Source organism: Monodon monoceros, unplaced genomic scaffold, assembly GCF_005190385.1.
Source record: "Monodon monoceros isolate NGI ecotype Baffin Bay Population unplaced genomic scaffold, NGI_Narwhal_1 Super_Scaffold_21, whole genome shotgun sequence".
Lineage (NCBI taxonomy): Eukaryota > Metazoa > Chordata > Mammalia > Artiodactyla > Monodontidae > Monodon > Monodon monoceros.
This window is the reverse complement of record NW_021703778.1, coordinates 74,029,432-74,053,282: the sequence shown is the minus strand read 5'-3', so window position 1 is coordinate 74,053,282 and position 23,851 is coordinate 74,029,432. Positions and strand designations below refer to the sequence as shown.

The 23,851-nt window shown below is 37.5% G+C and overlaps 1 protein-coding gene and 1 non-coding gene across 5 annotated transcripts in view; one reads left to right on the top strand and one right to left on the bottom strand.

Moving 5' to 3' along the window:
* MYO9A (myosin IXA) overlaps positions 1–23,851 on the top strand; it is a 271,921-nt gene that overhangs the window by 222,407 nt on the left and 25,663 nt on the right. For all 4 annotated transcript variants that reach the window (XM_029236422.1, XM_029236423.1, XM_029236420.1 and 1 more), the window contains 7 exons: positions 3,528–3,639; positions 5,577–5,638; positions 13,662–13,854; positions 15,321–15,449; positions 16,253–16,358; positions 17,125–17,256; positions 18,152–18,275. In XM_029236422.1, coding sequence (XP_029092255.1) covers positions 3,528–3,639; positions 5,577–5,638; positions 13,662–13,854; positions 15,321–15,449; positions 16,253–16,358; positions 17,125–17,256; positions 18,152–18,275 — 858 coding nt within the window. The remainder of the gene's footprint in view (positions 1–3,527; positions 3,640–5,576; positions 5,639–13,661; positions 13,855–15,320; positions 15,450–16,252; positions 16,359–17,124; positions 17,257–18,151; positions 18,276–23,851) is intronic.
* On the bottom strand, positions 17,406–17,478 carry TRNAG-UCC. The gene has a single exon. It is a non-coding gene; the product is annotated as a tRNA-Gly (tRNA).

Genomic DNA, 23,851 nt, shown 5'->3' with positions numbered 1-23,851 from the left:
AAAAATCAGGTCATGTTCCTCCTCTACTCAGAACTCTCTAGTGACTTCTCGTGTTACTCAGTGTAAAACTCAGAGTTCTTACCATGCCTACAAGACTCGACATGATCTTGACCTTGACCTCTCTGAGCTTCATTTCTTCCCACTCTCCCCCTGTTCCCTCTGCTTCAGTTGCATTTGCCTCCACCACCTTCTCCTCTTTCTTCCCAAGTTGTTTCCCCTGCTCATCCTGTCTTCCTCCATTTCCCCTGAAAATGTTAAGCTTTAGGGCCTACAGAACCTGGATTCACCCCTGCCAATGGTAAATTCTAATCCTAGAATATTTATTGTTAACCTTATTAATAAATCAGGATTATAAATCATCCCCTATCACTTGTAAACCAAATTCTAAGGTTTTTTAGATCATTGCTTGTCACTTTTCCACTGTGTGTGTTAGAAGCATGATCTGACTCTATTTTAGCATGATCTTACCTGTTAAAGAGTTTCTTCCTTTACATGGAAGGAAAAGGAATCCTTAAAGTAGGATATTTAAGCTCTTAGCCTGGCTTACTTTTGTTCACCAATGGAGAAACTTTAGACAACTTAATCTTTGAGTCTCAATGTCCTCATGTATATAATGGGAGTATATATTATATAAAATAGGAGTAAAATAGAATTACATAAAACAGGTGTAATGTCACCCACCACTGAGGATTTTTGAGATTGTGTATGAAGTAAAGCGTAGGGAAGGTGGAGGAGTAACAGGAAGGCACCTGTTATTTAACAGGTAGTGTTTAGGCCTTCTATACATTTTAAGCCTTATAAGAATAGTCTTTTTCATATCAATGAGGAAAAGAACAATACCTTGAGATAAAAATGAGTAAATATGACATTAAAAAAAAAGAAAATTCATTAATTCAACTGCTATTATATTTCAGGGCCTGTGATAAGTGCAGGCCATAGAAAGAAATGTTAATAAATATATGAATAAATGTTTATACTTAATAGTATTCAAATTAAAATGAAACAACAATGATTTTCTACTTTGTCCATCTATGAGCAAAGTTAAATTAGTTACCTAGTTTGGAAAGATAAAGAAATATATAGATTTTTTCAATACTGCAGATGGGGTTATTTGCATAACCTTCTTGGAGAAGGTACTTTAATAATGGTGTATTAAAAGCCTTAAAAATATTAAAAACAAAACCAAAAAACCTTTGACGCAGCAATTCCGCATACAGGAATTTATCCAGTGGATATATCAATTTGTTCACACTGACATGTACAGGCTCTTTATTGAAGAGGAATTTGTAATAAATAAACGTTTTGAAAACAACCTAAATCAGTAAGGAAATGGTTAAATAAATTAAATACATCTATATAATATAATACTGAGTGGCATTAAAGTAAGAGAAACCATTCTTCAAGATGTTTTATTAATTAAAAAGAGCAAAGAGCCAAACACTATATAGAAAGCTACTATTCGTATATTTTTAAAAAACCAAAATACATTTATAACTGTACACACACACACACACACACACACACACACACACACACAATATCTGAAAGTATGCACAGGAAACTGGTATCAGTGATTATTTCTATAAGAGGAACTAAACAGTTGGAATTCAGAGGTGAAAGAAAGGTTTTCATTGTATTCTATTTTGTACCTTTTGATCCATTTAGAATAAAGTAATTTTTTAATGAAACTAACTTAATATTAAGAGTTCCAGTAGAGGAAAATAATGTGCATGTGTGTGATTCACAGTTTCATTAAATAGAAGGATATCTGTGTGATAAAATGTCAATATCTGGAAATATTTGAGACATCACAGAGCCAAGGTCATATTATAAAGCTGTGGGATGGATGAACTGTGAGTTAGATCTTTTTCATTTAGTTAGTTGGTTATTTGATTAATTAAGACAAAAATGACTACTAACACTCCCCTAAATGTATGTATGTATGTGTAAATGTGTGTATATATGTATTTACTTTTAAAAATTGAGATATAATTGACATATAACATTATACTACTTTCAGGTGTACAACATAATGATTCAGTATTTGAACTATACCATATAGTTACCAAAATGGTAACAGTACCGTTTTATAATCCCACCTGAAATATCTGAGGGTTCCAGTCTCTCCACATCCTCACCAATAGTTAGTTTTGTCTAATAGTTATAGCTATTCTAGAGGGTATGAAGTGGTTTCCCATCATGGTTCTGATTTGCATTTCTCTGGTAACTAATGATTTGAGCATCTTTTCATGTGCCTCTTGGCCATTTATACTTCTTTGATGAACTGGCTATTCAATATTTTGCCCATTTAAAAAATTGAGTTGTCTTCTTATTAATACAGTTCTTCCTGTATTCTAGGTAGAAGTCCTTTATCAGATATACGATTTGCAAATATTTTCTCTGAGTCTGTGGTTTATCTTTTTATTTTCTTAATGGTACTTTGAAGTAAAAGTTGTAAATTTTAGTGAAGTCCAGAACAATGGATTTTAATGTTACAGAATATGAAGAGTTGATTGGTGTGGTTTTAGATTCCATATTTCAATTAACCTTTAAGTTACCATTTGCAGAGTTTTAATATTGTGTCATTTTCTGAAAGGACAATTAAATTATTTTTCCATTTTCGAATTTCATATCTGTATGAAGCTGAATTTTCTTCATATTTTTCAAACTTAATTGCATACTGCCACCAGATTGCATACAGAAGTGGATATGAGAATCCAGTTGTCCTTTATTAAGCCAGACATCAAAGAGGTTTACAAAAATGTAAAACAGTACCCCTCTTGTCATTACTTCTTTTGTGTGTTTTATTTATTTATTTATTTATTTATTTTTGCGGTACGCAGGCCTCTCACTGTTGTGGCCTCTCCCATTGTGGAGCACAGGCTCCGGACGCGCAGGCTCAGCGGCCAGGGCTCACGGGCCCAGCCACTCTGCGGCACGTGGGATCCTCCCGGACCGGGGCGCGAACCCACATCCCCTGCATTGGCAGGCAGACTCTCAACCACTGCGCCACCAGGGAAGCCCTGTGTGTTTTAAAGATACAGTTGTTTTTCATTAAAATGTTACTTATGTTAACATGGAATATGTTTAATGATAATTTTAAGTGAATTGGATAAATTTTTTTTAGTTTTAATTTCTAACTCATAACTCACATAAGTAGAAGTATCTTGAGCTCATCAGTAATTTTCAGAAGTGTGAAAGATTCTTGAGATTAAAAATAAAAATTTGAGAACCACTGCTTTTAATTTAACATGCCAATTCAGAGTTGCATAAGACAGCTCTTAAATGTTTATAGCATTGTTTTCTGATTTTCATATAAGTTGGTTTTGTCTCTACTAGATTGTTCACTTTTTGAAAGCAGGGATCATATATTTTACCTTTATTTTATTTCTCAGATCATAATTCTCCTCCTGGAATAAGTACCCAATGAAGACAACAGGGAATTGAAGGATTTCCCATTGCCCGACATGTTAGGGCAGCATTTACTGTGTTGGCTTTAACATAGATAGCTATATTTTTTCCTTCAGGTAGAAGAGCACAATGGTCACATCTTTAAAGCCACCCAGTATAGCATCCCTACATACTGTGAGTACTGTTCTTCTTTGATATGGATAATGGACCGAGCCTCTGTTTGCAAATGTAAGTATGAGAGTTCTTTGAGGAATTTTTTAACCACTTGATATTTCTGTTTCCATGAGTTTTCTTAAATCTTCTTTAACATTAAGGAATAATTCACACTCCCTAATTCTTTAACTTCATTTCTCATTATAGTTCCCTTTACCTACTCTTTGTTGGCAAATAAGATACTTTGGTGTTCTTTGGTTACTGTACTTGCAGCTCACTCCATCTGAAATGCTCTCAGATGTTAGTATGACATACTACTTCAGTTGATTCATGTCTCCACCCTCCTATCTAAAATGCCACCCTGTCCCCCAATTCTCTATCCCTTTACTCAGCTTATCTAGTCTTTATAGTAGTTATCACCACCCAAGATGATGTTAAGTATTCATTTGTTTTCTTGTTTGTCTGTCCCACTAGAATGTGTTCTCTGTAAGGTCAGGAAACTTATCTGTCTCTTCTGTATACCTAGAAGTATACAGAACAGTTCTGGCACATTGTAAGTTTTAGTAAATATTTATTGGGTAGATGGACCTGTAGATGGTTGGATGAATTAATGAACAAATTCTTAGATTATAACCAGAAAGGTACTTTTTTCTACTATAATTCTTTATCAGAACCTTTAAATCCTAGAATGTGAGTGGAGATTTTTTGTGGGTCAGCTTGGTTCTGGCTTACAGAGGGTCTTTAGCATCTACTCCTGTCATTCCATACATCTATCCTGGTGCTTTTAATAATTTTGTGAGTCTTTGTTTACTAGTGAGCCAGAACTGAATAAAAGAAATATTAGGAAGGGTTGTGTCCAGTATGACAACAAGGATGGAAATCATGTTCACCATAGTGAAATCAGCACTTGGATATTGCTGGATATGTTCACTTGTTCTATGGTTCAAAAGTGGTTTTCTTTTTGTTTTATTATCAGTAGTCTAAAAAAATTGCAGTGAAAGTGAAATTGGGAGTAGTTTGCCATGTACTTGACTGTTTAATGTTAGTCTGATTCCTGTAGGTTTGGTATGATTTTCTCTGTGATCTGAAACTGAAAATACAAAGAATCTGCTTTTTTTTTTTAATGACTTGGGAGGGTTTGGTTTGATTTCTTAACAGCATTAACTAACTTTTTTTGTGCTTATACTGGTGATTTCACCAGTACAATGGTATGGTCTCCCCTCCTTGATCTTGGCTTTGAAAACCCCTCAAGTCATGCTTTAGAAACTCAAGAAGGATATTCAGGTGTTGATGTGCAGGAGCCAAAGCTGGTGTACCAAAATGATGTAGGCCAAGTAGTTTCTCCATATTCTCCTCTCAGCGTGCCCTTTGCACCTACTGCTGCCAAGCCACCCTGTTATCTCCTGCTCCGAGAAATTATTTCTGCTCTTAACTTCTTCCTTATCTCATCTTCCCAATCACTACTGATATTCTTTATGTTCTGGTTCCTCAGAGCTCTATTCTGGACCTTCTAGGGTAGTAAATAAGGCCTTTCTTATATCTTAGTATGCTACCAAATTTGTTTTTATTTTAGTAAAGGTCTTTGACAGTAATGCTTTTCTTACCCATTGGAATGATTCTTAATAGGTATCTCTTTCATTTTAGCAGATCGTAGAACAAATTTAAGAGGGGAACACGAGCACTAGTTTGTGAATCAGACCACAGAGATACATATTCTGCTGGAATATGGTGGGGACAAGGGAGGAGGGGTGGGCAATCTTGAAAGAATAAAAAGCTTTTTCATAGACAGTGGTTAGAAATTTTAGGTATGTTTTTCAACTTCATTTTTCTGAATTGAATGAATTAAGACAATTTTTCATTCTAATACCTTACAAAGTATATGTATGTGATACTATAGCAGTCTCAGCTTTAAAGGAAAAAATTTATGCTCAGAATAAAGCAGTAAACTTATTAAATTCTTGTCACTGATGTACAGACTTCTGAAAATGCTACATTCTTAACCTATTTTTCAGTATGCAAGTATGCTTGTCATAAGAGGTGCTGTCTGAAAACCATAGCCAAGTGCTCTAAAAAGGTAAGAAGTTATCATCTATGAGTAATAAATAACAGGTCTGTTGGTTTTTCGTGCCTTGTAGAAAGAAATCAAGGCCTCTGATGATTTTATAGAGTAGCAGTTTTCAAACTTTTTGGCCACAAATCACAGTAAGAAATACATTTTATATCATAATCCAGCATACACATATAGAGGGATGTGTATATATAACTGAATCGATTTTCCTGGAACTATATTTACCTTTACTACATGGGAACCACTAAACTGATTTCACAACCGACAACTTATTAAACCACTTCTTTTAAAGGTTTCCTACTTCTTTAAACACTCATAAGTGTTTCTAGAAATTGTCTTGAAAGTGGTAGGCTACAATTAAAGATTTTAACATGAACAGTAAAATTCACCAGATAGTTGGTGTTTTACATATTTCTACTTGGATACACAGACAGATCTAAAAGATACTGAACATGTACCCTGCTACCTTTATGCTTCAATGAAGCAACAGTTTTGGAAATATTTCAGGCTTTTATTGGTGTATAATCACATTTTCTTATTTATTAGTCACATATAATTTTAACAATACTATGCAAATCTGAACTATAATAAAATGTGTGTGCATGTTTACAGCCCTTGTATATAGTTTGCATCTGTTCCAAATCAGTAGACAAACATGGCAAAGTACAAAGAGAAATTTGACAAAGGGCTTAAAATACAACCAAGGTGGGCCATCTGCTTCCAGCTAAGACGAAGTAGCTTCTGGCAGACTAATATTCATGCTGAGAACAGCTGAAAAAAGTCTGTTGCCTAGCATTAGAAAGCTGCCCAGGCAAATTGAATTTAGGGGCCTAGATCCTACAGAGAAGAGAATTACAGATCGGTGAATCTATATCTATGAGATGTTTCTCTCCTACTGGGAGTTTGTCAATTTTTGTTGTAGGGCGGGAAACCAAGATTCTGGGCAGAGGGCCACACTTAAGAGTCAGAGAGGCCATCAGTGCTCTTAGAAATCTGATAGAGTTATAGAGACAAAAGTTGGAGTTTGGGATTGCCAGGACTTGAGGGACCATGATCCAAACATATAGAGAAGTGAGCCTGAAACTCAGAGGTTTTTCCCTCAAGGCGTTTTCTGAATTCTTAAGCTGCACAGGGCAAGAGGCTAAGAAGCTAAACAGAAAAGCAAATTAAGAGTATTTTGCAGTCTCACAGTGTCAAAGAGAGAAAAATTGGACTTGGATGACCCACCTTTGAAAAAGGACCCTAGTCAATACTCTAGACTCTTCAGTGAGACCTGTGAAGAGGTATACCCCAGGAAGGAGGATGAAGCATTGATAGCATTGATCAACTAAGTTTTATAAAAACTGCAAGGCAGTCCTTGATTGGATTAAGATGATCTCTTCCTTTTTCTAGCTACCCACCTACAGAGAATAGCATGAATTCTCTCTAAAGAGAGATAACGTTGTTGAGAGCCTTTACAATTTGTTCATATATGAAATTAGACATTAAGAAATGAGACTAAGAAATAAACAGTATCTGTAGACTCATAGATGACCCATTACTGAATTCAGACATGTACTTAAAAAATTTTTAATTAATATGTTTAGATGCTCGATAAAAAGATTTAAAATGGGGCTTCCCTGGTGGTGCAGTGGTTGAGAGTCCGCCTGCTGATGCAGGGGACACGGGTTCGTGCCCCAGTCCGGGAAGATCCCACATGCAGCGGAGCGGCTGGGCCCATGAGCCATGGCCGCTGAGCCTGCGCATCCGGAGCCTGTGCTCCGCAATGGGAGAGGCCACAACAGTGAGAGGCCCGCGTACCGGAAAAAAAAAAAAAAAAAAGATTTAAAATGTCTTTTTTATCATAAAATTGAAATATATATATAAAAAAGAGCCAAATGGAAATTATAAAAATAACAAATGCAATTGAAATTGTAAACTCAAAAGATAGGTTTAACAGTGTATTGGCCATAGGAGAAGAGAAGATTGGTGAGCTGAAAAATAGATAAGTAGAGACATCCAAGCATGGAGAGTAAAAAGAATGGGGAAATACAGAAATAAACATAGAGACATATGGAAAAGGATGGAAGTTTCTTAAATGTGTGCAGTTGGAGCCCAGGAAGAAAAGAGAACAAGGGAGAAGCAGCATTTTAAGAGCTAATGGTCAACACGTCAACCACTTTCAACCTAAAGTGGGATAAATGCAAAGACAATCATACTAGATGAATAGTCCTCCAAATGGAAGAAAAGGAAAATTTTTTAAAAGCATTCAGAGGAGGGAAAAAAATAACCGCTGCTAAAGGAGCAGTGAAAAGACTGACAACTGACTTATCAGTAGAAATGATGGAAGCCAAAAAGACAGTGGCTTGGCATATTTTAAGTGTTTTAAGAAAATAAAGCTAACTCAGAATTCTGTACTTGGTGACAGTAGCCTTCCAAAGTGAAAATGACGTGAAAACACTCCAGACAAAAACTCAGAATTTGTCATCAGCAGACCTGCAATAAAAGAAATACTAAAGATTCTCCAGGCAGAAGGAAAATGATCTCAGATAGAAACAGAAGTACAGGAAGGAATGAAGAGCTATGGAAAGAGTAAATAATATGTGTAAATATAAATGAATATTGACTAAAAACAATAATAATGTCTTGTGGCTTAAAATATAAAGAGAATTAAATTATGTGACAACACCACCACCAAGGTGGTTGGGAAAATGAAGTTAAACTATTCCAAGTTCCCTGGATTATCTGAGAAGTGGTGGTACAGTGGTTAAGAATCCACCTACCAGTGCAGGGGACACAGGTTCCAGCCCTGGTCCAGGAAGATCCCACATGCCGCAGAGCAACTAAGCCCGTGTGCCACAACTACTGAGCCTGTGCTCTAGAGCCCATGAGCCACAACTACTGAGCCCGCGTGCCACAACTACTGAAGCCTGCACGCCTAGAGCCCGTGCTTCACAACAAGAGAAGCCACTGCAATGAGAAGCCTGCGCACCACAAGGGAAGAGTAGCCCCCGCTCGTCACAACTAGAGAAAGCCCGCGCACAGCAACGAAGACCCATCGCAGCCAAAAATAAATATATTTGACTTAAATATGTTATAAGTATTTGTTGTAGTCTTTAAAGTAGCCACTAAAAGAATAGCAAATGAATATAATAGCTAAAAAGCTAATAAAGGTGGGAAAATGGAAAAACAAAAAATACTTGATTAATCTAAGAGAAGATGAGAAATGAGAGAAACAGAATCATAAATCAGGTCAAAGAAAATAAATAGTGGATTGATAGATATAAGTCCAAATATATTGGTGATTACATTAAATGTTAATAGACCAAATACTTCCAATTAAAAGACTAGGTTAGGGACTTCCCTGGTGGTCCAGTGGTAAAGAATCCGCCTTCCAATGCAGGGGACACAGGTTCGATCCCTGGTCAGGGAGCTAAGTTCCCACATGCTGCAGGGCAACTAAGCCCACACGTCACAACTAGAGAGAGAAAACCCACACACCACAACTAGAGAGAAACCCAAGCTCCGCAACGAAGAGACCGCATGCTGCAGCGTAAGATCCCCCATGCCTCAATGACCTGATGCAGCCAAAAAATATATATATTAAAAACAAAAAGAGACTAGGATAGGGACTTCCCTGGATGTCCAGTGGGTAACACTCTGTGCTCCCAATGCAGGGGGCCTGGGTTCGATCCCTGGTCAGGGAACTAGATCCCACATGCATGCCGCAGCTAAGAAGTCCGCATGCCACAACTAAGAAGCCCACATGCCGCAACTAAGAGTCCATATGCCACAACTAAGAAGTCTGCATGGCACAACTAAAGATCCCTCATTCCGCAACAAAGATCCCATGTGCTGCAACTAAGACCTGGCGCAGCCAGAATAAATAAATAATTTTTTTAAAAGACTACAATAAAACCAACTGAAAAATCTCAATGATATGCTATTTACAAGAAACATACTTAAATATGTTTAAAAAAAATACAGAAGGTTGAAAGCAAAAGGATAGATAGATATAGCATGCAGAGACTAACCAATAGAAAAGTGGTGTAGCTGTAATAATACTAAAATGTACTTTAGGATGACAAACACTACTTCAGGTAAAGGTGTTTCATAATGATGAAATGGTCAAGCCATTAGGGAGCTATAAAAATTCTAACTTTAGAAGAGTCTATTACTATAGCTTCAATACCTGGAAGACAAAAATTCAGTAAGGATGCAACTGATTTAAAAAACACACTTAAAAATCTTATCTACTTGGGGCTTCCCCGGTGGCGCAGTGGTTGAGAGTCTACCTGCCGTTGCAGGGGACACGAGTTCGTGCCCCGGTCCGGGAAGATCCCACATGCCGCGGAGCGGCTGGGCCCGTGAGCCATGGCCACTGAGCCTGCGCATCCGGAGCCTGTGCTCCGCAATGGGAGAGGCCACAACAGTGAGAGGCCCGCGTACTGCAAAAAAAAAAAAAAAATCTTAGTATTGAACCCTGCATCTTACAACTGCCTGAATACACAGTCTTTTCAACTGCACATGGAACATTTGACAAAATTGATCATATGTTGGGCCATTAAACAAGTCCCTATAGATTTCAGAGGATTGAATATTTTGAGAGTATATTCTTTGACCAGAATAAAATTAAGCTATAAATCAACATAAAGATAACTAGACAATCCTCAAATGAAAATGGAAAAATATTTTGAACGAAGTGATGAGGAAAGTATGACACAACGAAAGTGTGGGTATAGCTAAATTTGTGATTAGAGGAATATTTATAGCTTTAAGTATTTATTAATATACATTAATAATATATTAATGTACAATACATCATAATACACATTAGAAAGGATACAAGGATAGAAATTATGTAAACTTCCATCTGTCGAAGGTAGGAAAAGAAAACCCAGCAAATTAAACCCAAAGGCAATAGAAAGAAGATAATAAAGTTAAATAAATGAAATGAAAAACATTTATACAAAAGATAAAAAGCTACAAAGCTAAATTTTAGTTCTTTGAAAAGACAATGCATAAACTCTTAGCAAGAGTGATCAATAAGGAGAATTTTTAAAAAACCAAATCATTCACAAGAAGAAAAACATACACCGCAGATACTGCAAACATTAAAAGGAAAATGAAAGGCTATTATGGACACCTTGATGCTAATAAATTTGACATTTTAGATTAATTGGGCAAATTCCCACAAAAACACAACTAAGTTAAACTAAGTCAAGGAAAAATAGAAAATATAAAGAGTTATACCTATTAAAATAGAATCTGTAATTGAAAAAGCTTCTCACAAAGACATCTTCAGGCCCAGATGGTTTTGCCGTTGAATATTTCCCAGTGTTTAAGGAAGAAACAACACCAGTCTTTTACAGACTCTGCCAGAGAATGGTAAAGAGTAAATACTTCAGTACTTTTTTCCCAAATTGACGAATGAAGATAGTGAAACCTTGAAGTCAATCATGAAACGGATAAAGGAAAATTTCAGTTCAGGCTGTATCATAAGCTTAGATGTAAAAGCCTTAACCAAAATGTTAGTACATTGAATCTGTGCTAATGACAGATGAAAAAAAAAAGACTTCATGATAAAGTTGGGTTTTTTTTGTTTTTTTGGGTTTTTTTTTTGCGGTACGTGGGCCTCTCACTGTCGTGGCCTCTCCCGTTGCGGAGCACAGGCTCCGGACGCGCAGGCTCAGCGGCCATGGCTCACGGGCTCAGCCACTCCGCGGCATGTGGGATCTTCCCGGACCGGGGCACGAACCCGTGTCCCCTGCATCGGCAAGTGGACTCTCAACCACTGCGCCACCAGGGAAGCCCGATAAAGTTGGTTTTTAATCCATAAATGCAAAGTTGGTTTATGGAAAAAATCAGTTTTTTTGAAAAAATCATTCAAAAATCAGTTGATGTAATTCACCATATTGAACTAATAAAGAAAAAAATATGGTCATCTCAATAAATACAAAAAAGTTCTAGATAAATTTCAAAAGACACTCACTATTCAAAGAAAAAAAAATCAATCACAGAGTGTAAGAAGATATTTGCAGCTTGGATCTACAATATCTAAAAAGCATCTACAAGTCAGTAAGAAAGAGATGGTCAACTCTGTGGAAAAATGAGCACATAATTTAAGCAAGCATCTCACAAGAGAGGATTTCCAAATGACCAATAAACATATGAAAAGGTGACCAACTTCACTAATCATCAGGGAAATGCAAATTGCAATCATAGTGAGGTATATACCCACTAGAATAGCTAAAATGAAAAACATCTTAACAAGGATATAAAGCAATTGGAACTTTCATACATTACTGGTAGGAGTTTGAGTTAACCTAACAGCTCTTGAAATTTTTTGGCAGTACCTATCAAACCTGAACATAAGCATTTCTCATGACTTAGCAGTGCCACTCTAAGATATATACCCAACATGTATACATAGATATCTGTGCCAAAAGACAAAAGAACATTTATATCAGCACTATTTGAAATATCCCCAAACTGAAAGAAATCTGAATGTCCATCAACAGTAGAATGAGTAAATAAATTGTGGTATATTTGTATAATGGAATACAATATGGCAGTGAGATTAAACTGTTGGTACTCACAAACATAATGTTGAGTGAAAGAAGCCAGAAACAAGAATACATACTGTATTATTCAAAAATAAATAAAGTTCAAGAATAAATGGAACTTAACTCATGGAATGCATATTATATGTTACCATTAATGTAATGTTCAAAAGCAGTTAGGACTAATTTGTAGTGATAGAAATACAGATACTGGTTATTTGTGAAAGGTGAAATGCATAGTAGTTGGGAGGGTCTTGAGAGGGAGATAACTGCTGGTTATATTCTATTTCTTGATTTGGGTTCTGGTAAGAAGTGTGCATTCATTTTGTCTAAGTCTGTCAAGCTGTACACTTAATGATTTATATACTTTTTAATATATGTGTCATATTTCAATAAAACTTTATTTAAAATATACAAGGAAATTACTTCGGACAGAAAATAACTAAAGACACCCTGCCACCCCTTCCCGCAGAAGAAAAAAAGAAAATAACTAAAAACATATATTGATTTTACAATAAGAACTCAGAGTTCACTTTTTCTCAGTTGAGAATAGTAAAATTAATTTTTCCCTTAATTTCAAGAAATAGAAATTTTTAGCATGTTTGCTTTAGATTAGTTGGTTTCAAATAAAACTTTTGAAGTTTTTGTTTAATACCTTCAAGAATTTTATTTTTTTGCTTTCACAAGTCTTACTATTAACATTCCCAGTGCCCTAGGGATAGCCATAACATTTAAATAAATAGACTATACATGTGCGTGTGTGTGTCATAGTAATAGGAAGAAGATTGGCTAAAGTTATTTTGTTTTAATTATTGCAGCAAACATTATTTTATTTCTTTTAACAATTTATTAAGCATTTGCCATATACCAGATACTGTGCTTTGTATGTTCACCTGTAACTTAATTTTTACAATAACCCTCTGAGATAGAAAGGTGATATTCCTATTCCCAGCTATAATCTAGTTGCAAATATGAAATAACCTAATTCATATAGTGACAATATATGCCTCTGCCTTTAGCTATGACATCAATAGTCAGTTAAACTTCCCTTAAGTTTACATAAACACCGAAGCGTTCTTATGCTTCAGAAATTAGTGACAACTAATTAATTTTAAATCAACAGATTTTCAAATGGTACTTGGTGAATGTTTAACATACAAAGTCTATCCCCTTTCTCCTTTGCCCACATCCCATCTTTACATGAAGAGATTTTTTTAATAGAAAGGGAAACAGTAATCTGTTGCCACTGCCTCCATTCTGCCCCATTATTTGGCAGGGGTCGGGAGGATTCCTAGTGGAAGAGGATTATAACTAACAGCTCATATATTTATACTCTCAGCATTTATCATAATTCCCTTTCCTCCCAGCTTTCATAACTATGCTTGTAAAACTTGAGGAAAATAAAAAGTAGTTACTCTTAAAGAATTGGATAAACATATTTAACAATGTTTGAATGTATTTGGAAACAAAAATTATTTTCCATTTAGTATGATCCAGAGCTATCATCTCGACAGTTTGGGGTTGAATTATCCCGTTTGACCAGTGAAGACCGAACTGTTCCTTTGGTGGTGGAAAAACTCATAAACTACATTGAAATGCATGGATTATACACAGAAGGTATTTACCGAAAGTCTGGTTCAACTAATAAAATCAAGGAGCTTCGACAAGGTCTAGATACAGGTAAGATAGTGCCCTCTAAATCAAGACCAAATAATTTTATTTAAATAGGTCATCTTACGCTCTTAGTTTTCATTACATGTTGATCATTTTCTTGCAGCCAGAAGAGTGCAGTCTTTTCTGTGGTGCTTGTTTTATCATTTGTAGCTTTCAAAAGAGTCTTTGTTTTTATGTGGTCAGTTCAGCAAACATACATTGCATATCATTTGTATAGGCATTATTAGGTACTTCAGACAGATCTCATTTAATCTTTTTTTAACAGTCTGGTAAGATCATGTCTTTAATTTACAAAGAAGAAAATTTAGGTTCAGGGAAATTGAATAATGAGCTGTTGATGAGATGCAGGGCACTGTGCTGATGTTTTTGTATTAATTTTCACAACAGATCTTTGTACTAATCTTCCCAAACAGTGATTATTATCCCTGTTTACAGATGAAGAAACTGAGGCTTACAGAGGATCTTGCCCAAAGACTCACCACCAATAAGTGACAAAGCTGGCATTTAACCCATAATCTAAACTATTGCCTGTTAGTCTCTGTTATTCTGACTCCAAGTGGTGCTCTTTCTGATGCATATTCTTGCCTTCCTACATTGATGACATAGTTATTTAAATGGATAAGTAGTGAACTGAACATGTATCTGTGTAGAGCTCTAGCCTCAGTCCTGGAATGTATGCAGAAGTTTGACTTTGGCTTTATGTTCAACTTCTACTCTTCACCACTATTAGAAAGGAATAGATTTTTTTTTTTCTTTTGTCACACTGCACGGCTTGTGGGATCTTAGTTCCCCGTCCAGGTATTGAGCCTGGGCCCTCGGCAGTGAAAGCATGGAGTTCTAACCACTGGACAACCAGGGAATTCCCAGGAATAGATCTTTTTGAATCACATATAGGTGCAAAGTTTGTCCCTGTGTCACCAAGAATCTACGCACAGGCATCATTCATCCTATATCATCCCAATCATCTCATGTATAACCCTAGGGAGTTTATAAGTGAAGCAGAGTAAAGATTTTCTTTATGTTTCCTAAGCTTAATTATCACTGTCATTTCATCTCTGAGAATGACTTAAAATCAGTTTGACTTTTAGAAACTGTGCTTTGGGCCTTTTTTATGTTTGTCATCTGAAGCATCACTACTAGAAGTATCGTTCACAGACCAATCCACAAGAGAAGTACAGAAATTGAGAAAAAGAATTTAGAAACATTTATAGCAATTTAACAGTGCCTTGACATGAAAACTTGTGATCTTTTATTTTACGCATCTATCAGTCCGCGACATTTGAAAAACAACCAACAAACAACAACTGTTCCTTTACCACAGTAGGAGCACTGTTCCAAAGCATGGAATTAGATTGTAGAAGATAGTCTGATTAAGAACATGAAGGCATTTTTCCGTCATGATAGTTTCTAAAGTGAATTATTTGACTCTCTGCATGTTTTGGCTTTCTTATCTAACTCTTGTCTCTGAATAGATGCTGAGAATGTAAACCTAGATGACTATAACATACACGTCATTGCAAGTGTATTCAAACAATGGCTTCGTGATTTGCCCAATCCACTCATGACCTTTGAACTCTATGAGGAATTTCTTCGAGCTATGGGTAAGCACAGGCTTCCTGGGTTCAGGGAAGGCCTGCACTTGGGAAAGGAATGCCATCTTCATATTAGATTATTTAGCCATCCTCTCAGTTGGTTTAGTTCATATAGATCCAAAAGTGATACAGTCAGTACAAAACTGCCAGTGAACTCTCACCTATTCAGATGTTAACTTTTTTAGACACTCATTAAAAGGTCAGTGTCCTAAAAACTTTCTGAGCAGGTCACCTAGTTGCTTCTTACAAAGAGATTGAAAGACTAAGGTTATAAACAAATTTAAAAATTAAATAGGAGATTTATATTCATTTAAATTGTGAATCTAGGCAAGAACTCAGTGTAAGGTTGGCTATCTATTTTAAGCCATGCCTAACATGTTGGTTTAGTTTTTCAGTGCTACAGATGTGTAGGATATTGATTAAGGCCTACCTACAAGTGTTTAGGCCCTGAGGCCTGACTCCTCAATTCCCGTAAGACTGATTTATAACTTATCTAACAGTTGATTAATTTTAATGGGGAATTGGTTTGCCACAAAATGCCTGAAAAACTAGGGCATCTCTTGCCCCTTGCTGTAATCAAAAATTACTGGGCCATAGATTAAAACTCATGAGACTGCTTAGAGAGTATAGAACTCAAGCAAAGGGAGATTAGTGGTAACTGTGAGTTGTTCTTCTGCTATACAGGTATAGCTAAAACTCCTAAAAATCAACCCTAGAGCCAGCCTCCCTTGCTACCTAGTATCTGTCTAGAAGGAATATGTAGTGTATAAGAGAGGATATTCATTCTTATTTGCTGCTCTTACTGCTTTCAGGCCTTCAGGAGAGGAAGGAGACAATCCGTGGTGTATACTCTGTGATTGACCAGCTCTCCCGAACTCATCTCAATACACTGGAACGCCTCATCTTTCATCTAGTCAGGTAACTTCAAGAAACAAAGGAACACGTAACAGTTTCTATTGGATTCTTTTAAATAAATGAAGAGCTCCTTCGTATGAAAAACTGACAGATCTTTTTTTTTCCTGTTGATAAAGTCAATGCCTCAAACAGGTGGTTATGATTCCTTGGAGCAGAAATCCTCAGCTGAGTTAGATTGCATGGCAGGTGCTTCTCTGCCCTGTTTGAGCCATGTAACACCTCAGTCTCATGGTGGCACTATGTAGCCTAGCCTGTTACCTAACTCCCGAGCTAGAAAGGCTGTGTGTCTGTTGACATAACCTAATTCATAGGAGGAGGGTTCAGACGGAGCTCAGGAATTGACTGACAAAAGACAATTCAGGGGTAGTCTCTCTTCCTCTGATTGTAAATATTAGCAATAGTTGGGAAGAAAGCCATCTTTTTCTTTGGATAAATATCTTATATGACTGTTTGAAAATGCCTTAAAGTGTCTACATTCTGTAGACATGTATCATCTAGTAACGGTGACCTGGGGCAGTGAGTCACAAATTTTTCCTTGATCAGCTATCTGCTTGCCTGAATTGCTTCAAGGAACAGAGTAAAAGTACACTTTCCAGAGGCAAAGGAACAGATTTGGGAAAAGTCTACAGTATCTTCCTTCAACTGATAGGAACATCTTTCCAGTACTGTGCAGTTGATGTCATTGATCTTCTTTCTCTCATCTCTTCTGCCTACCTCCCTGCAATTTTCCTTTTTCATCCTAGTTTCACTTGGTTTTTTTGTTTCTTAGGATTGCTCTACAGGAAGACACTAATCGAATGTCTGCTAATGCTTTGGCCATTGTATTTGCACCCTGCATTCTCCGCTGCCCTGACACCATCGACCCACTACAAAGTGTGCAGGACATCAGTAAGACTACCACGTAAGGCCAGTCACCATCACCTCTGCAAGACCCCAGGGACTTCTGAGTCAGTGTAGTCACTTTATCCAGATATCAAACATAGTGGATGATTTCTTTTTTTTTCCTTTTTCTTTTTTTTGACCATGCTGCGTGTCTTGCAGGGATCTTAGTTCCCCGACCAGGGATCGAACCCGGGCCCCCTGCAGTGGAAGTGCGGAGTCCTAACCACTGGACCACCAGGGAGTTCCCCTAGCAAATGATTTTTTTTTTTTTAAGTTCATATGTTTTTAATAAGATTGCTAGGTGCCACTGGGCTTTTTTATGCTGAAGATGAAAAATTCCTTTAGGTTCTATTCACCTAAGCATCATTTGTTTTGAAGGGCCTTATTTTTTAAATTTGGCTTTTCTTTAGGAATGATTATAGTTTCCAAATGTATTTTAAAATACCATTTTACCAAAGTACATATACTTTGTTTTCCTCTAATCTAGTCTAACTGTAGTCTTATGGCTCCGAATCCCTTTGGTCTTAATACTTCAATATTCCTGTATTTCACCTTGCCCTTTTTTCATGGACCTCTGATTTCTTTCTAGAGTGGTGATTCTTAAACTTTTCTGCAAAAGGAGCTTTCCCCCAAAAAGCCTAGTGTTTGTGTCCCATTCCCAGAGAGTGATTTAATTGGTCGGGGGTGTGGCCTAGGCATTGGGACTTACAGCTGCTCCTCAGATGGATACTAAAGTGCAGCCAAAGTTGTGAACCACCATTATAAACCCTGTCTCTGAGCTCATAAAATAAGGGATGTTGATTTTTCTTTTATCCTCCAACTATCTACCACACTTAGCTGAAAAATAGTCTGTGGGTGCTACAATTTATTTGATTGACTTCAGCACTTAACAGTTTTCTCTTTTCCTGTTTCAGCTGTGTGGAGCTGATTGTTGTGGAACAAATGAATAAATATAAGGCTCGTCTCAAAGACATCAGTAGCCTGGAATTTGCTGAGAATAAGGCAAAGACCAGGCTGTCACTGATTCGTAGATCAATGGTAAGATGCAGGACATGGAATCACGGGGGAAATGGGAGCCTTCCTCAGATTTTAAGTACACATTATGATATGTAGAGAGAGATTATTCTCCGAATCTTTTTCGCATGGAACAAGTGAAAAAAAAAAAAAAGTCACCTTATCTCAGGGTACTATGTATGCCTCATGTTTGTTCTTTGAGCTGTCTTTAGTTATATACACAGAATACAGTTAACTATGTAGAATTTTTAAAGTCAAGTATTTGGGTAAAATGTTGGTGGTTTAATAATTTGCCCTGTTTTCTTTTCCTGTCCTTTCTATGAAAACGTAACCCACCCTAACTTTTGAGTCTACTTTCTTCCACCGTCTGTTCCCAGCCTCAACCATGTCACTTTTGGTGGTCCTGCCAATAGTTCTGGGATGTAGAGAACTTACTCACTTGCAAGAATGTGAGTCATAGGATATAGAACTCCACTATGAGTCTACTATTATCAAATAAAGATTTCTTTGAGGGTTTATTGCTAGGTTTTGAAAAAAGCCTTACAAAAATGATAATTTATTTCTTCCATTTGCCCATTTGTCTGTTTAATATCTTCCTTTGTAACTGGTGACCTATATATAAACAACCCCATTTCACACTGACCAATAATCAGTAGGGTCTAGATAACTGGAAACCTATTGTTGCATTAAAGTTTAATTATTGCCCATTTACTACCCTTCCCCTGAATTGTAAAACAAAACTGTATTAGTGAACACCCAATCAGATCCCCAGTAAATCTCTAAAGAGAAACAGGCTTCCCCATCATTGTGCCCATGGTTTTGCAGAGGCCCAGCAATACTTCCGCTATACTTGGTAGTTTATACTCAGGTTAGCATTAAAGTAACTCCATTTCTTCCTTTACTATTAAACTGCCTGGCACAGGACAAGTGCACAACAAATGTCTGTAGATTAAGTTAATGAAGGGTGTTCTCTAAAAACAAACATAAACACAGAATTTCTCCAGTCAGTAAAGGTATTAAATAAAGCTCATCACAGAACACGTTATGAATCTTTTCTCCAGGAAGTGAAAACAGAAACCCCATTTAAAGGTGAAACCCTGGGCTTCCCTGGTGGCGCAGTGGTTGAGAGTCCGCCTGCCGATGCAGGGGACACGATGTTCCTGCCCCGGTCCAGGAAGATCCCACATGCCGCGGAGCGGCTGGGCCCATGAGCCATGGCCACTGGGCCTGCGCGTCCGGAGCCTGTGCTCCGCAACGGAAGAGGCCACAACAGTGAGAGGCCCACGTATCGCAAAAAAAACAAAACAAACCCTTTCTGTAGTACGAATTTTTAAGAACTCAGTTCTGAGAGGCCCAAGTTAGCAGTGCCCATCCAGGGAAGACAGGAAGAGACCTTTTACTATAAGGCTACTTTTCAAAGCAGGTAGACAAGCTGTGCTTTTTTGCTGATGCTGCAGAAGACAGATATATTCATTCCATTGAAAGATTAAACCTCTTTAATGGGGCAATGACATGTACATTCTAACCTTCTGCTTTCCTTTTCATGTCCTTCCTAATCCAGAAACCTGTACTAATTGCAGTTAGATTTATGAGCATTACCCGCAATTCAGTCTCGGTATGTATTAATATTGCAATGTGTCACAGCCACTTTACATTATTGTCTCTCATCCATCCAGGAGTTGTTCTGCTCTGTCTATCATCCATGCCTGTCCACCCTCCATGTGCAGCCCCAATTCAGGTCCCACTTCCTGATCAGCCTTCACTTGCTTTTCTCTTACTCTCTCTCTTTAGAACCTTTATTTTCTTTCCTCTGTGTCATGCAGTTGAACAATGTCCATTTATAATATACTGGTTTTTCCTCTTTGTCAAATAAGCCTCTTTGTGGATTTCTTCTTTGGTTGGATCATTGAAAGGTGAACATTGAAAGCATTAAGGTATCAAATAAATTTCTGCTCTGTGAGCTTTGTTCTCATCAGTCTCTTCCTTTATTACATAAAAACCTATTACTGTTTTTAGCATCCTCCATCATTAGAAATGCTTATTTGCCCATTTCTATCGGTGACTTTAATGGTGTCTTCCTAGACGTAGAAGTATGACTGTTATCTACTCAGCATTTTTTAGACAGTGCTACAAGTAGTAGTGAGCAAATTGATGGACTGGTTCTAGACTTAAATAATAATAGTATAATAGATCTCATACCAGGATTTCATATAAAAAAAAGAATGGAGAGATGGAACACCAATATATATGGAAACTAATTGCAAAGACTATCCATCTATGTGTAACCAGTTCATTAAAGATGTCAATTTGCTGGGATATAAATGTCAGTCGGTTTTGCTTTTTATCTAGTAACTGCCTTCCAACTCTACCATGTCAAAATCCCCTTTTCTCCTGGATATCAACTACCTTAACAGCATCTTTTGACTATTCCATAATTTTTAAATGCTCTAGTCTTAGTCCGGTATTTAAGACTTAGTTCTCTTCATATTATATCTTCATATTATAACATCAGCCACAGACTTGATCCAGTACTCATCACTTTCTTCCAGGATAGACTAGACCTTAATCTGGGGCTGAAAGCTTTGGGGGTGAGTGAGTAGGTTCTTTTTGTCACACACTTCTGCCCTCCCTCTTTTTTTCCTTGTTTTTTTTTTTTTTAATTTTGAAATTCCAGAACATACCTGACTCCAAGAGTTGTTTTTTTTGTTTTTGTTCTTTTAAATTATTTATTTATTTATTTATATTTTGGCTGCATTGGGTCTTCATTGCTGCATGTGGGCTTTCTCTAGTTGTGGTGAGTGGGGACTACTCTTTGTTGTGGTGCGCAGGCTTCTCATTGTGGTGGCTTGTCTTTGTTGCAGAGTACAGGCTCTAGGCACGCAGGCTTCATTCAGTAGTTGTGGCACGTGGGCTCAGTAGTTGTGGCTCACAGGCTCCAGAGCACAGGCTCAGTAGTTGTGGCTCACGGGCTCTAGAGCACAGGCTTAGTAGTTGTGGTGCACGGGCTTAGTTGCTCCATGGCATGTGGGATCTTCCCGGCCCAGGGTCGAACCTGTGTCCCCTGCCTTGGCAGGCAGATTCTTAACCACTGCACCACCAAGGAAGTCCCTGCCTGCCCTCTTTCTTGTGCTGTTTCTTCCTCTGGTGTTGAAACTGAGAGAAGTGATATAGGAGAGGCAGAATTCTACGTGATATGCCAGTATTGAGGTGACAATATTCTTGGTTGTTCAGCACTACTATTCAAATTCATTGTCAGTAGGCTAAATGAAGATAAGTGGTATCTCCAATTGACCCTGCTGACAGTGAGCAGAAGGCTATAGGCATTGGCAGTCCCTTGCTTTGGTTACACCTTCTGGCTAAACCTGACGGATGGCATTCATACTGTGTGACTCTGATATGTATGTCTTTTTTTTGCCTCAAGACGTTACCCAATCAGATCTACCTCCCATGGCCAGTTCTAGGGCCTACAAGCACACTGGGGGAAAGGTTACATTTTTCATACCTCTTGGTTCCCAAGAACTCAAGGTGGGTAAGTCTTGCCTACCTCTCTATCTGACTCTTCCCACCACACTCTTTCCCCACTTCTCTTTTCCCCTGTGCATATAACAGAGTTGCAAATCAGTAAGTCTTTTGCCTATACAGACAACCAAACGGAATGAAATACCAGTTTCCCTTTCTTTTAGGTGAACTCAAACCTTGATTCTTACCTTCTGGATTCAGTGATGACACTGCCGTTTTCCTGTAAGAGGGGAGGGAATACCCTCTTTTCATAAACTCTATGTTTCCCTGAAATTCCAATAACCCCCCTTTCTTTTTAGCCTTTTTAGATTTACATTGAGGGAAAGGTGTTAGAATATTGATCACAGTATTGATTTAAAAAAATGAAACTCTCAGTAAGCCCTGAGAGGAGAAGCTGGTACCAACTACTCTTGGCTCCTTAAAGCTAGAAGGGCTGCTTAATTATCCTCAGCTTTGGATCTTAGCCACAGGTTTGGAACAAGAGGAAAAATCCCACTTAACATCCTATTGCATATGCATCTCTAGCTGTAGAAAAGGTGTTAGTCCCAGACTTAAGAGCAAGACCGTGTCTAGGACGTATTTGGTATTCATTCAGCATCTAAGGGATTGAATCTAAGAATTGAATCTAGGAGAGAGCAGTGAGTTTTAGGATATTCACTACAAATAAACTAATCAAAGTCAATAGTATTCAGGTCTTCATAGATGAAAAAAATTGCTGTTCCTTAATTAAATACAATGGTGACTTTGCTGAAATGAAGAGTGAAATGCATTTTCGAAAAGTATGTTATATTATTGCCAATGTGAAAAGTCATTTGGGTTGGGTGTTGAAAGATGAGTAGTAATTTAACAAATGGTGAGAAGACAGGGGGACGACAATTCCAGAGGCAAAGAAGCACGAAACAGATATCTGTGAATAATGACTGCCTTGTGTAGCTGGAGCTGGTCAGGTGGTGTGGAAGTGGCAGAAGAGTTTGGAAAGGAAGACTGGAACCAGATGTGCAGCATTAAGAATTTTGGGGCTTCCCTGGTGGCACAGTGGTTGAGAGTCCGCCTGCCGATGCAGGGGACACGGGTTCGTGCCCCGGTCTGGGAAGATCCCACATGCCGCGGAGCGGCTGGGCCCGTGAGCTGTGGCCGCTGAGCCTGTGCGTCCGGAGCCTGTGCTCCGCAATGGGAGAGGCCACAACAGTGAGAGGCCCGTGTACCACAAAAAAAAAAAAAATTTTTTTGAATTTTCCCGTTTTGAAGCACTTGGGAGCTATGGAAAGGTTTTGAAGTAGGGGAATGTCACCATCATTTCTTTTCGAAAAATAGCTGGTAGCATTCTAAGAAGAATGGATTAGAGATGGGCAAGACTGGCAGCCATATATCAGTTAGGAGACTCTTGACTTGTAAGTAATCATATTTGCCATCACTATAATAGGTTGAATCCTGATCATGTCATTTTGGAAATATGTTTCTGCTACCATGTACTTTCCACGGAATTAGATTTATGGAGCATAATCTTTGACTCTAGGCTATTCCCAGAGTAGGATTTCGGAATATGATATGCTCACAGTCCATCCAGTTATGCCTCTTATATAACAAATGGGTTTTTTTTGTAGCTTATTTTTGTTATAATTCTAAGCATAAGTATTGATTTAGTATTATTTAAGATAATGTAATATGAAGAACATAATTTGAAATAAAGTTTACTAATCTATAGAACCCTCACAAATTATCCTCTTGAAAGATGTTACACACAAAGGTTTTCATAGCCAAACAAATTTTAGCATATAATGTGCAGTACTTCCAAAACTTTAACTGTGGAGTGCTTTCTTCATAATGAGTCTAGTTGAACAGGGGTTCTAAAAAAAGCATTTTAAAAACAACATTCTAATTTTTAAAAATAGTATCAGTTGCTATTTTATGTACTCAGTTTGGAATTTTAAAATTGCTCTAAGTCTTTTCAGGATTTTCTTGCGGCGCTCATAGTGGTTGACAGTACTTATAAATTTTGCGTCATCTAGGCTTATTGAAGAATTTACCTGCATGTCTCTGTTAGAAATTTGCATACCTGCAATCCTGTATCATTGTGGATC